Here is a 13,976-nt window from a genome sequence, read left to right on the forward strand (position 1 = left end):
TCTTGTGTCGTGCTTCACCTAAATGACGAGTATCTGCTATGGTCAGCAAAAGAGACCTCAATTCGAATTGCTGAAGGGCAATCGTCCGCGAGGATTCCCCGGAGGGGTATTGCGGCGTACCTATTATTAAGAGTAACTATTCAGACTGGAAATACAGTGTAAGGAAGGTCTATGAAGAAGAACAAAATGGGCGCTCCGAAAGGTGGAAGAAGGCCCTAGAGACTGGTATCTTCGAGGTTTCCTGGCAGAGGAAAAAATAATATCGGTCGGCCGAACGAGATGTGCCGAGCAGCTGCAAGTGCCTGGCCGTCCATATAAAGTTTTGTAATGTTGAACCAGTCAGACGGAGCAGAAATTCCATGGGTTCGGACTGGTTGAACAAGAAATCTCTTAATTGGGTATGGTGGATCGGGGATCTGCCCCAAAGGCTAAAAAACGGTTGGGCTGGACCACCTGCCGGTAATATCGTGACAATACCCCTACATCCATCGGGCAGGCTTTAAGGACTACTGATTATGGGTGGAAGGTGGTCTAGGCCAGTGGCGAGTCTGGCGACCAGTGCATATTGCTACTATTGCTAGACAGAAACAAGAGCGTGAGTGGTGACCAGAGGTAAGCGTACAAAGCCTAGCAGCTAGAATTGTCTATCTAGGGCAAAGTTTATCCTCACCCATCAATTGCAGGCCCCAGAGGCTCATTGCTCCGGGATATCTGGAGTCAGCTGTCAGCTGGAACGGCATAAGTGTACTGGATTTGGCTTCCACTTGACCGACGCACTGCGCAAAAGCCTGAACTTGGATGGCGGCTCTATAGTTGATAACCAAGTATTTGAATTACAGGCTAGAGTCCATCAGAATTACAACTAAGGACCAGCTAAGGAGAAAAATTACCACCTCAACCACCCACCGACCGAGTCAAGGCGATTTTGTTCCAGTTTCGTCTCAAGTAGGTATGGGTTTTCTCGGGTCCGAGCCAGTGCAATAATAACGAGAAGACGCTCTCGCCCCAACACTCACCAAAAAGCTTCCCAGAGAGTCGTTATCGCAACATCCTCTTGTGTCTTGACCCCCTCTCTGGAGCTCTTCATTGTTCTTGCTCCGTGGGTATTGCACCTCTTTTCATTCCAATCACTTTCTCTCAATCAATTTTTACACTATACCATCAATAATCTCTTGCATTTTCTGGGACTCTGCTATTCTACATCCTCCATCTTGTGGCACCCTCACAATTGCTGCTGTTTTCATGTTGTGAGTGGTTAGGAATCTTCTCAAGTGTACTGTGAGCATGCCCTGTCTGAGCTTGTCTTGCGCTGTCGATTTGCGCGTCAAATTGAGGCCCGATGCTAACCCCGTGTCTGATCAAGCCGCATAATATCTAGGCAGCGATTACCCCAGAATTAAATCACAAACAAAATGCGTCCCGAAATTGAACAAGAACTGGCCCACACCTTACTGGTAGAGCTTCTGGCCTACCAATTCGCGTCTCCAGTAAGGTGGATCGAGACACAAGATGTTGTACTAGCGGAGAAGCGCACAGAACGTATCGTGGAAATTGGTCCAGCAGACACTCTGGGTGGAATGGCGAGAAGGACCCTTGCCTCTAAATATGAAGCTTATGATGCCGCCACGTCCGTGCAGCGTCAAATTCTCTGCTACAACAAGGATGCAAAGGAGATCTATTACGACGTTGATCCCGTGGAAGACGAACCTGAGTCCACACCCGAAGCCGCGGCCGCTCCGGCGGCGTCCGCCGCCCCCCCGGCCGCTGCGGCTGCAGCTCCTGTGGCTTCCGCGGCGAGCGCTGGCCCAGCTGCGCCGGTTGAAGATGCGCCGGTGACTGCTTTGGATGTAGTTAGAACACTGGTTGCTCAGAAGCTGAAAAAGGCTCTATCAGATGTGCCCTTGAACAAAGCTATCAAAGATCTGGTTGGAGGTAAGTGCTTGCACTAAATTTTGAACAATACTAACGGGCGCAGGCAAATCTACGCTGCAAAATGAAATTCTCGGAGACTTGGGCAAAGAATTCGGTTCCACACCTGAAAAGCCGGAAGACACTCCTCTAGATGAATTAGGTGCCTCGATGCAAGCCACATTCAATGGGCAATTGGGCAAGCAATCTTCCTCGCTCATTGCGCGACTAGTATCCTCTAAAATGCCTGGAGGTTTCAATATCACGGCCGTCCGCAAATACTTGGAGACAAGATGGGGTCTAGGATCCGGCCGTCAGGACGGCGTTCTCCTCCTCGCCCTTACCATGGAGCCCGCTTCTCGTATTGGTTCCGAGCCAGACGCCAAAGCTTTCCTAGACGATGTCGCGAATAAGTACGCTGCCAACTCGGGCATCAGCCTTTCTGCGCCCACAGCTTCTGGGGAGGGTGGTGCAGGTGCTGGAGGAATGCTCATGGACCCGGCTGCTATTGATGCTCTGACAAAAGACCAACGTGCTCTGTTCAAACAACAACTCGAGATCATCGCCCGGTACCTGAAAATGGATCTTCGAGATGGTCAAAAAGCCTTTGTTGCCTCACAGGAAACCCAGAAGACTCTCCAGGCGCAGCTTGACCTGTGGCAGGCAGAGCACGGTGATTTCTATGCCTCGGGCATTGAACCGGCCTTTGACTATCTGAAAGCTCGTGTTTACGACTCTTCTTGGAACTGGGCGCGTCAAGACGCTTTGAGCATGTATTACGACATCATTTTTGGAAGACTCAAGGCCGTAGATCGCGAAATCGTCAGTCAATGCATCCGCATCATGAACCGCTCGAACCCGCTGCTTCTCGAATTCATGCAATATCACATCGACAACTGCCCAACCGAGCGTGGTGAGACCTATCAGCTCGCCAAGGAACTCGGTGAGCAGCTCATCGAGAACTGCAAGGAAGTTCTAGGTGTTTCACCCGTTTACAAAGATGTCGCTGTTCCAACTGGACCTCAGACCACGATCGATGCCCGTGGAAACATTGAATACCAAGAGGTCCCGCGTGCTAGTGCTCGCAAATTAGAGCACTATGTTAAGCAAATGGCGGAAGGTGGTCCGATCTCAGAATATAGCAACAGGGCTAAGGTCCAGAACGATCTAAAAAGCGTTTACAAATTGATTCGCCGACAACACCGGTTGTCCAAGTCTTCGCAATTGCAGTTCAACACCCTTTATAAAGAGGTCGTCCGGGCTCTCAGTATGAACGAAAACCAGATCATGCAGGAGACCCCCCGTAGGGCTGAGAACCGGCTTGTGCGCAATGGAAGCCCTCGCGCTGGGAAAGTTGAAACGATTCCCTTCCTGCACCTCAAGAAGAAGAACGAGCACGGTTGGGATTATAGCAAGAAGCTCACTGGTATCTATTTAGATGTACTAGAGTCTGCTGCCCGGTCCGGTTTGACCTTCCACGGCAAGAATGTTTTGATGACCGGTGCTGGTGCGGGCTCTATCGGAGCGGAGGTTCTTCAAGGGTTGATCAGTGGTGGCGCGAAGGTCATTGTGACAACCAGTCGGTACTCGCGCGAAGTAACGGAATACTACCAAGCCATGTATGCCAGATATGGTGCACGTGGCTCGCAGCTCGTTGTGGTGCCTTTTAATCAAGGCAGCAAGCAAGATGTAGAGGCGTTGGTTGATTATGTCTACAAAAGGCTTGGTTGGGATCTGGACTTCATCGTTCCGTTTGCTGCGATTCCGGAGAACGGCCGCGAGATCGATTCTATTGACTCGAAGTCGGAGCTCGCCCATCGCATCATGCTGACCAACCTTCTCAGGCTTCTGGGAAGTGTGAAGACTCAGAAACAGGTTAATGGTTTCGAGACGCGCCCAGCTCAGGTCATTCTTCCGCTCTCTCCCAACCATGGTACTTTTGGAAACGATGGTCTATATTCCGAATCGAAGCTCGCACTCGAAACACTCTTTAACCGTTGGTACTCTGAGAATTGGAGCAATTACCTCACCATCTGTGGTGCCGTCATTGGATGGACCCGCGGTACTGGCTTGATGAGCGGTAACAACATGGTTGCCGAGGGCGTTGAGAAACTTGGCGTTCGTACGTTCTCGCAGCAGGAGATGGCTTTCAACCTGCTTGGCCTCATGGCACCCGCAATCGTGAACCTTTGTCAACTTGATCCTGTCTGGGCAGACCTAAATGGTGGGCTGCAGTTCATTCCTGACTTGAAAGACCTCATGACCAGGCTCCGGACGGAGATCATGGAGACGAGCGACGTCCGCAGGGCTGTCATCAAAGAAACTGCCATTGAGAACAAGGTCGTGAATGGGGAAGACAGTGAAGTTCTCTACAAGAAGGTCATTGCAGAGCCTCGCGCGAACATCAAGTTCCAGTTTCCCAATTTGCCAACCTGGGATGAGGACATCAAGCCCCACAACGAGACCCTTAAGGGAATGGTCAATTTGGACAAAGTTGTTGTTGTCACTGGGTTTTCCGAAGTCGGGCCCTGGGGTAACTCTCGCACTCGTTGGGAAATGGAAGCCAACGGCAAGTTTTCCCTGGAGGGTTGCGTGGAAATGGCTTGGATCATGGGTCTCATTAAGCACCACAATGGGCCTATCAAGGGCAAGGCTTACTCCGGCTGGGTCGATGCCAAGACTAGTGAGCCTGTAGATGACAAGGATGTCAAAGCGAAATATGAAAAATACATCCTTGATCATTCTGGTATCCGTCTGATCGAGCCGGAGCTCTTCAAGGGATACGATCCCAAGAAGAAGCAAATGCTCCAGGAGATTGTCATCGAGGAGAATCTCGAGCCATTCGAAGCTTCGAAGGAAACCGCTGAGGAATTCAAGCGGGAGCATAGCGACAAGGTGGAAATTTTTGAACTCGAATCTGGCGAGTATACTGTCCGTCTGAAGAAGGGTGCCACTCTTCTCATTCCCAAGGCGCTTCAGTTCGACCGGTTAGTTGCCGGCCAGATCCCCACCGGCTGGGATGCAAAGAGATATGGTATTCCTGATGATATCATTGAACAAGTTGATCCGGTGACACTTTTTGTCCTTGTCTGCACTGCTGAAACCATGCTCTCTTCCGGTGTTACCGATCCCTATGAATTTTACAAGTACGTCCATCTATCCGAGGTCGGAAACTGCATTGGATCCGGTATTGGAGGTACGCATGCTCTGCGAGGCATGTACAAGGATCGGTATCTCGACAAACCTCTGCAAAAGGACATTCTTCAGGAATCCTTTATCAACACGATGAGTGCTTGGGTGAACATGTTACTCTTGTCCTCTACAGGCCCCATCAAAACCCCTGTTGGTGCTTGTGCTACCGCTGTGGAGTCCGTCGACATTGGCTACGAGACAATTGTGGAAGGCAAGGCGCGAGTTTGTTTCGTCGGTGGATTCGACGATTTCCAGGAAGAGGGTTCTTATGAATTCGCGAACATGAAGGCTACCAGCAATGCTGAGGATGAGTTCGCACACGGCCGTACCCCCCAGGAAATGTCAAGACCCACAACCACCACACGTGCAGGCTTTATGGAATCTCAAGGTTGTGGTATGCAACTTATTATGAGTGCCCAGCTTGCTCTTGACATGGGTGTGCCCATCTACGGAATTATCGCCTTAACGACGACTGCCACTGACAAGATTGGTCGTTCTGTGCCCGCACCTGGTCAAGGTGTCCTAACAACCGCGCGCGAGAACCCTGGCAAGTTCCCGTCACCCTTACTCGACATCAAGTACCGCCGCAGACAGCTCGAAATGCGCAAGAAGCAGATTAGAGAATGGCAGGAGTCAGAATTGTTATACCTTCAGGAGGAGGCCGATGCGATGAAAGCCCAGAGCCCTGCGGAATTTGATGCGACTGAGTACATGCAGGAACGAGCTCACCATATCAACCGTGAGGCCATCCGACAGGAGAAGGATGCGCAATTCAGCCTTGGCAACAACTTCTGGAAACAAGACTCGCGTATTGCTCCTTTGCGTGGCGCTCTGGCCACATGGGGTCTTACTGTGGATGATATTGGCGTTGCCTCGTTCCATGGCACCTCCACTGTCGCGAACGACAAAAACGAATCGGATGTTATTTGTCAACAGATGAAGCATCTCGGTCGGAAGAAAGGCAACGCCCTCCTCGGAATCTTCCAGAAGTACCTCACCGGGCATCCCAAGGGTGCTGCTGGTGCTTGGATGTTCAACGGGTGTCTTCAGGTCTTGGACAGCGGCTTGGTTCCGGGCAACCGAAATGCTGACAACGTTGACAAGGTGATGGAGAAGTTCGACTACATTGTTTATCCCAGTCGCAGCATCCAGACGGACGGTATCAAGGCTTTCTCCGTTACTTCGTTTGGTTTCGGTCAAAAGGGCGCTCAGGTCATTGGTATCCATCCTAAGTACCTGTATGCAACCCTCGATCGCGCACAATTCGAAGCCTACAAAGCCAAGGTTGAGACCAGACAAAAGAAGGCCTACCGCTTTTTTCATAATGGTTTGGTTAACAACAGTATTTTCGTCGCCAAAGACAAAGCGCCATACGAAGACGATCTCCAGAGCAAGGTTTTCCTCAATCCCGATTATCGTGTGACAGCAGACAAGAAGACTTCCGAGCTCAAGTACTCAGCAGCCCCGGTAGCGGAAAAAGATGAAAGTACCAAGGCTGTGGTTGAATCTCTTGCCAAGGCTCACGCCGCCGAAAATTCGAGAGTCGGCGTCGACGTCGAAACCATTGACAGCATCAACATTTCAAATGAAACATTCATTGAAAGAAACTTCACATCCAGCGAGCAACGATACTGCCAAGCTGCCCCATCTCCTCGATCATCCTTTGCGGGAAGATGGAGCGCGAAGGAGGCTGTCTTCAAGTCCCTGGGTGTCTGCAGTAAAGGTGCCGGGGCTCCCCTGAAAGACATTGAAATTGAGAATGATTCCAATGGTGCGCCCACTGTAAAGGTATGATCCTCTGTTTTTGGGATGATCTAAGCTAACGATGCATAGCTTCATGGTGTCGCGGCTGAAGCTGCCAAAGAAGCCGGCGTGAAGCAGATTACTGTCAGCATCAGCCACAGCGACACACAGGCCGTTGCCGTTGCGATCTCTCAGTTTTAATGGTTGTCAACCAGTAGTTTGATAGATTATAGCATATAGATGTTATCTCTAGTACTTAATGCAAGTGACTTGTTAGTCCTGTTTCAAGAAGAACATCGGTTTCCTGCTGGTAATATGTACATAGTATTTAGAGACATAGCATTTTGATTAGTATGAGCGCCTTTGTCCCAGTTAAGTGGTTCATAGTGACAGTGCCCCCTGCACTCCAGTAACCGTTTACAAATATAGCTACTACCAGTTAAACTTGCAGAAGTGAGGACAAATTGACCGATGCACATCGTCGTTGTCATCATCATACTTCTTTGTTTCAAGAGTCTATTTTAAGTTGACGCTTAGTCGACTAGGACCGAAACCTGATACACTTTGTTCGAGCATTTGAAGAGAGTATACGGAAATCATCTACGAGCCCCCCCAGAGGCTCGACCCAATGGACCCCAGTTCGCTCTTGGATTTACCTGGTACCTAACAAGCCGCTTCCGGCGCCGCGTTTGCCGCCCCAGAGATTCGTCAAACACCACATCAAGCTTAGAGCAATCCACCGACGAGTTGTCTGTTCGAGTGTCTCTGGCATTGCCTGCCGAAAGCTCTGTGCTAGAGTCGAGGCTGCATTGTGACCGTGAACGATACAATGCAGCCTCGACTCTAGTAATAAGATCGGGCACGTCTTTCCCATCCTCGGAGGCAGTAATGAGTTCCTGTCTCAATGCCGTTAATTGCGGATTGATTTGTAGTTTCCGGCTTTTGGCCATAATGCCGGCACCTGCAGTCCCAGGCCTGATAGACCCCTCTTTAATGGGCCCTTTCTGCCGTGCCCACTCACGCATAATTTCCCAGATAACGGTCCATGGAGCGTCGGTGCGGACTGTGTTCGGTTTGGTGTGACTGCGAGTACATCGGTAGCCGAGATGGCGAAGGGCACCAAGAAATTCGTAGTAGGGAACAGTGGTCGTGTGAATGACCTTCGAGATGCTAGCGAGGCCGAAATAGAAAGGATGAGGCTCGCGAAGAGCAGGATCTGTCCTGGCAATGATGTGTAGGGAGTCTCCAGTTGGGGCGGTGTCTTCAGAGGCAGGGGACTGGTCATTTTCTGGGATGATTTGCAGGCTCAAATCTTCTTCGAGTGCGGTAGTTAACATGCCTTCAACTCTGTCTAAAGTCTGGTAAACATCTCTATCGACTTGCGGGAGCAGGTCGAGTATCTTTTGGATAAAGTCCGAGTTATGAAGAGGACCAGCCCACATTGGGCCGGACAGATGAGTCTTCATTCCGCAATGCTCACACTTCTGGTTCCCGGTTGGTGCCTGTGCAAGCCCAAAATGATAAAATGGGTTTCCTTTTTTGTCGAGTTTCTGCCGAGTTTGAGTCAAGGGCTGGGTGGTCCATGCGCCACAGCCTGAGTCACAGTTATAGACAACCATTGTGTTGCCCGACATGAACTTGGCCTGCGCTGGTGACCGATGAATACGGACGAAGAGTCGAGCGTAAAAGTCGATTGACAGAGAGAGAAGCGGCTCAATCGCAAGTCCATATTTTCCAGCTGCAATTGCAACGCTGTTCAGTATTAAGCGCAGACCACCCTCATGAGAATGCAACCCTTTCATTGGAATGCCGCCGTACAAGGCGAACGACTTCTCGGGATAACCATTCGATGCCCACACGCCTGCATCAGTGCACGTAATGCAAAGGAGCCCCTCGTCCTTGATTCCTTGCACAGCTGCATCTATAAACGGAGCAGCACTGCCGTAGGGGTCCAAATCGATGACATCGAATTTCTTTCTCTCTTCAACGTGGCGGTACATATACATGCGCGCATCGCCGGTATTAGGTTGAATCAGATTTTCAAGTCTATTATACTCGATATTGAGTTTCATCGATTGAATCGCGGAGCTCGAAAGGTCGTTCGCAACGACGCGGGTGACGAATGGGATTTCGGATGCGTATCGTAGAGCACGTAGGCCAGAGGCGGATAAAGCGTCTAGGATTGTAAACGGACAAGGATCGACATGTTGAGTATCTGGCAGTTCTTCAGTTCCTTTGACCTGCTCGTCCTCTCGCTTCCTCTTCTTCGTCCTGCTTTTGGGTGTATGCTTATTCGCCAGCTTATTCTTCGCCATGACATGCTCCCCATAAACGCGAATTGCGAGGACCGTCAAGTCGCGGTTGAACTGCTGGATTGGGTTGTAGAAGACAGTCTGGTCCTTGTCTTCAGGCTTGAGGTCCCTCCTTGTCGCTTGCGTAGCTGCGGTTTCGGCGGGTGGCTTCAAAATGTATGCTCGTCCTTCTTTTATAACACGGTACGATTTGCCTCTATACTGCACCTCTGAGTCAGGAGAAGCCACTTCATTGGAAGACATGATTTGTGAGTTGAGAAAGGCGGACTGGCTCGAATGGATGAGATTCGGGGATCTGAGATTCGGGAATCTGAATGTAGAACAGGTGCTCAGGGCGTGGAGTAGTTTCCGGGTATGCTTCATGAAGCCCAGATGGACGAAGCACAGCCGCGCGGATAGAAGAGATATCAAATGCTTGCACTACCCATGGAGCTCAAAGCAATTACCGGTCGGCGGTAACATTGAGACAAAAAAATTTGGAGATCGGATATCGGCGAACCGGCCTGCCAAGACACGCCTACTCGGGAGAATGAAGGACTCCATAGAGTAGATGCACTTAAGCAGATTAGTAAATACGGATTATGTGCAAAGTACGGAGTGCAAGGCTTGTAACAGTCCCTACTTGAACATGACTGGACTTCACTGCATTATTATCATGTACAGTCAACCACAATACAGTATCTTTTCGTCAATCATTAGTTTATTAATCGCATATCGGCTATAGCCAGCTTCCAATGACCGGCACATGGCTATATATTTCATTCCAGCCTTTGGCTTCCCAGCCAATACCATTCCCGGCATTTCCAACTACCCATAGCGCGCCAGCAAGCCAGACACATGCTCCTAGAGTAGCGATCTTGTTGAAATTCCACCACATTCGTTTCCGTCTCTTGATGTGCTGATCACTTTCGGTATGTCCAAGGTCACCTTCCAAAGTGCCCTTCTTGCTACCTCGAGTTTTCCGAGCCGTAGTAATCCTCCAGCCCATCCAAGACGCCAGGCCACCTAGAATGTGGTATATCCCGACAAAGACAAAAATATGATAGTATGTGACCCATAATACACGGTTGCGTGCAATTCCGTGAGCAACAAAGCTTAAATTAATGCTCGAGCTTCCGCCATCAATCATAACTGGCACAATGCGATTGACAAGGACATGAGTAGCGAGAAGCGGGGCAAATACATATCCTAAGCGCGCCTGCAAGCTCATCCGGGGCCAGAAACTGAGCGTGTACCTCTGATCTCTTGTCTCGGCTCCATATAGTCGCGCGCGACGTGAAGAGCGGATGTTTCGTAGGGCGATTCCAGACGCAATATGTGTCAGTACGGGCACGGTCAGAATGACATGCTCAAGCGAGGGAGATTGATAAATGGGCCTTGTAAGGAGGAGATAGTTATCGCTTTCGGAGACTGAGCGAGTCGCTATAGGAATGAGCGAGGTATTTGCAAAATGCAGCGCGGCGAAGATTGTGGGAGGGTACGTGGAATATCTCTGTAGAGCCGACACTGTAAAATCCGTTTAGCGGTTGCGGTTTAGACCATGGCCTTTTTCAACCTACACCAGGAATCCCAATTTAGGCTGCGGAGGCCTAGCGGAGACCATCCAAAATTTCGCCCAGTTGGAGGCTCATATTTATCTGTATAAGTCTCATAAGGGATATCAGGAAAGCCCTCGTCCACTGGAGATGGATCCAACTCCTGCATAGATATTATTGATTTTGTGTCGACGTCATCATGCGTTGGTAGAACCGAAGATGCCATCTGAGCGGCCAAGAATAGAAGTAAGATATATTTGTTATTTGGGCAGTACCGTTGTGTTAGGGGGGAATCATGACAACGATCCGGGAGGATATTGGTATCTTAAAGAATGTTATTGAGATAGATGGCTCTATATGCTTGGCGGTTCTGACGGAGCTCAGCCTTCTAAGATTCGATCGTCATTACGGAGTATTTTGCGATCAATATCATTGGCTCTGTGCAAAGACACAACCGAACCAGCCTCAGTTACCTAAGCAGGTACGAGCGGGAAGCTCCCCAGTCACTAACTCTTCTCATATATAGATCTCTACCGAGCACTGTTCGGCTGGTTATGATCTCGGCGTTGCTCGTGACAAGAACATTTTTACCCCGTACTTAGTACTAGGTAGGTAGGTATTTGGGCGGTGGCTCCTGGCAGAACAGCCTCCACCACGCCAGGCTCAGTCCCGGGCAGCATAGGAGGTCGGTAGAAGAAGCGGAAGTCCATGCTTCATTCGACTTATCATCAAACAACCCTACAAGATACATCGCAGCTAACGGCTGGCAATGGGGCCGGTCAGTGTTCCGCTCGCATGTACCGGATTAGCGTAGCCGTCTGATATCATTTTCGCAGCGAGGCTTTACAAACCCGGCTCCCAAGGTACGACAGGACCAATAACCCGGTACAAATGTTCATTCTTATCGCAGACCGAATCAGCGCGCTCTGCACTAAGTTCCTTTACTTGCACACTTTGCAACAAGTCCTACTCGCGGCACCCAGAGTATGAAGCCCACATCGGGTCTTACGACCATCAACATCGCAAGCGCCTTCAAGACCTCAAGCAGCTATCCCGAGACCCGAATGCAGCTGAAAAGGCTAGACGGGCTGAGAAAAAGGCCGACGCGGAAGCTGGGTTGAGAGTCCTTGCGGCGACCACCTCGGGCACAGGAAGTAGCGGCGGGTTTAAAAAGGGGGGCTTTAAGAGTTCCTTTACCACTGTCAAAGGTCCAGCTACTCCTTCGATAATAAAAAATGTGCTAGGAGATGATGATGGAGATACTACTGGTGGCGGTCTCGAACCCGACAAGCCTTCTGGAATTCTACAAGAACAAGGGGAGAGTGACACGGACGAGGAGTATTTGACTGACACTGCTGGTGGAGGATACTATGATCCGCGTAAACCAACGGATTGCTTTTCTGGATGTGTCGGTCAAACTCGAGTTCAGGCCTAGGAAGATTTGTTCTACTTGACCACTTGATAATAAATTCGAGCTTCCAGGCGGCGCAAATAGGACCCAACCGTACGTGCCAGATAACGAAGTCTTCCTATTCCTCGAATATCTTTACGCTTGCGGTCAATAAAGGGCCATTTTCCATGAAAACCATATAGTATGCCCAGATTTTGGTCTAAGTGATGCTTAAGATAATAGTACAAAAATCATAAACCGGTTCAAGCTGAAAGAAACCGTAACGACAAAATACGGCGTGAGGATGAATTGCGCCACGCACCCCCGCCCAACTGCTCAAAAACGACAAATTTATAGCCGGAGAAGCTTGGCAGCCTGGCCAACGATGGTGTCCTCCTGGGGGAAGCTCATCGTTTCCAGTCCGACAGCGTAAGGTGTAGGCACCTCAGCACCTGTGACGCGGACAGCGGGGGCTGTCAGGTAGTCGAAACCGTATTCCATGGACAGAGCGAGGATTTCGGAAGAAACACCGAACATGGGGAATCCGGACTCGACGCACATCAAACGTCCAGTCTTCTTGAGAGACTGGATGATAGTCTCGACATCAAGAGGCTTAACGGAACGAAGGTTAATGACTTCGGCCTCAACACCGTACTTCTGCTTCAACTCAGCAGCAGCGTTGAGGGATTGTCCAACGCAGCGCGAGAGGGAAACGATGGTCAGGTCCTTTCCGGGACGCTCGATCTTGGCCTTGCCGATGGGAAGGACGAAGTCGTCCTTCTGTGCAGCCTCGGACATTGGGAAGGCCTGGCCGTAGAGAAGCCTACACAATTAGCTTCTTGACTCAAAGTTTCCAGGGGTGACGGCGTACTCGTTCTCGAGAACAACGACAGGGTTGGGATCGCGGATAGCAGCCTTCAACAGACCCTTCGCATCCTCGGCGCTCCAGGGCGCAACGACCTTCAGGCCGGGAATACTGCCGTACCAGGCAGAGTAGTCCTGAGAGTGCTGTGCGGCGACACCAGCGGCGAAACCATTGGGGCCGCGGAAGGTAACGTTACAAGGCTGGATACCGCCAGACATGTAGTGCGTCTTGGCTGCAGAGTTGATAATCTGATCAATAGCCTGCATGGCGAAGTTGAAGGTCATGAATTCGCACTTTGCAGTTAGCTACGTCCCATCAACTCTTGGATGACATACAATGGGGTGCAGTCCAGCTAGAGCAGCTCCGACTGCCAGACCACAAAAGCCTGCTTCCGTGATGGGTGTGTCGATAACCCGCTTGGGACCAAAGCGGTCCAACAGACCTCTGGTGACCTTGTAACTGCCGACAATTAATATGAGGGCAACAAGACTTCGAGAAGACATACGCTCCGTTGTACTGCGCAACCTCCTCACCCAGAATGAACGTCTTTTGGTTGCGCTCCAGTTCCTCCGCAAGGGCTTCGTTCAGGGCATCTCGGACGGTGACCTCCTTGGTACCGTTTTGTGTGGCATAACCGCGAAAGCGCAGAATTGAAGGTGTGCAGGCAGTCTGAGGGAAGGCTGGACGAGTCGCGGAGAGGCGCGAAGAAAGCAGACGAGCTGCCGGTCGGAAGAGACGGGGAGAAGCCATAACTGGGCTGATTAGTGGCAGAGTTGCTGGTACGATAAGCAACAGATCTCGTCAGATGCGAACTAAACGAGCAGACGCAACGATCTCGTCGGGATGCGTTTTTTTGGTGAGAGCTCTTCAGCGGAGTGTTGGGAGGGCGCTGACTAAGGCCGGGCTCACCGGCGACTTCTTCCGTGTCCACTTTGTCTCTGATAACGGACCGGCGAATCCCCTCCTCCGAAGATAGGTACACCAGCGCCTAATAATAATGAATCGGATGACCATGAGAATGGGAGTTACTC

At 50.5% G+C, this 13,976-nt stretch overlaps 5 protein-coding genes across 5 annotated transcripts; 2 read left to right on the top strand and 3 right to left on the bottom strand.

Moving 5' to 3' along the window:
• Nucleotides 1–1,412: 1,412 nt before the first annotated feature.
• On the top strand, nt 1,413–7,044 carry DSM5745_04310 (trifunctional fatty acid synthase subunit FAS2; the record flags this gene model as incomplete). Its single annotated transcript, XM_026746326.1, has 3 exons — nt 1,413–1,932; nt 1,976–6,888; nt 6,934–7,044. 3 exons carry the CDS (start codon nt 1,413–1,415, stop codon nt 7,042–7,044), a joined length of 5,544 nt encoding a protein of 1,847 aa, XP_026605322.1.
• A 395-nt stretch (nt 7,045–7,439) lies between these two features.
• DSM5745_04311 (tRNA (guanine26-N2)-dimethyltransferase) lies at nt 7,440–9,398 on the bottom strand (the record flags this gene model as incomplete). The annotated part of the gene is made up of 1 exon (XM_026746327.1): nt 7,440–9,398. One exon carries the CDS (start codon nt 9,396–9,398, stop codon nt 7,440–7,442), a length of 1,959 nt encoding a protein of 652 aa, XP_026605323.1.
• Nucleotides 9,399–9,873: 475 nt separating this feature from the next.
• Nucleotides 9,874–10,916, bottom strand: DSM5745_04312 (MCP1 family protein; the record flags this gene model as incomplete). Its single annotated transcript, XM_026746328.1, has 2 exons — nt 9,874–10,661; nt 10,715–10,916. The coding sequence occupies 2 exons, from the start codon at nt 10,914–10,916 to the stop codon at nt 9,874–9,876; spliced, it is 990 nt and encodes a 329-aa protein (XP_026605324.1).
• Nucleotides 10,917–11,398: 482 nt separating this feature from the next.
• DSM5745_04313 (putative C2H2 finger domain protein) lies at nt 11,399–12,125 on the top strand (the record flags this gene model as incomplete). The annotated part of the gene is made up of 2 exons (XM_026746329.1): nt 11,399–11,468; nt 11,527–12,125. The coding sequence occupies 2 exons, from the start codon at nt 11,399–11,401 to the stop codon at nt 12,123–12,125; spliced, it is 669 nt and encodes a 222-aa protein (XP_026605325.1).
• Nucleotides 12,126–12,431: 306 nt separating this feature from the next.
• DSM5745_04314 (pyruvate dehydrogenase (acetyl-transferring) subunit E1 beta) lies at nt 12,432–13,695 on the bottom strand (the record flags this gene model as incomplete). Its single annotated transcript, XM_026746330.1, has 4 exons — nt 12,432–12,903; nt 12,952–13,238; nt 13,281–13,404; nt 13,451–13,695. The coding sequence occupies 4 exons, from the start codon at nt 13,693–13,695 to the stop codon at nt 12,432–12,434; spliced, it is 1,128 nt and encodes a 375-aa protein (XP_026605326.1).
• Nucleotides 13,696–13,976: the final 281 nt, after the last annotated feature.

This window comes from Aspergillus mulundensis, assembly GCF_003369625.1.
Source record: "Aspergillus mulundensis strain DSM 5745 chromosome Unknown scaffold_3, whole genome shotgun sequence".
Classification (NCBI taxonomy): Eukaryota; Fungi; Ascomycota; class Eurotiomycetes; order Eurotiales; family Aspergillaceae; genus Aspergillus; species Aspergillus mulundensis.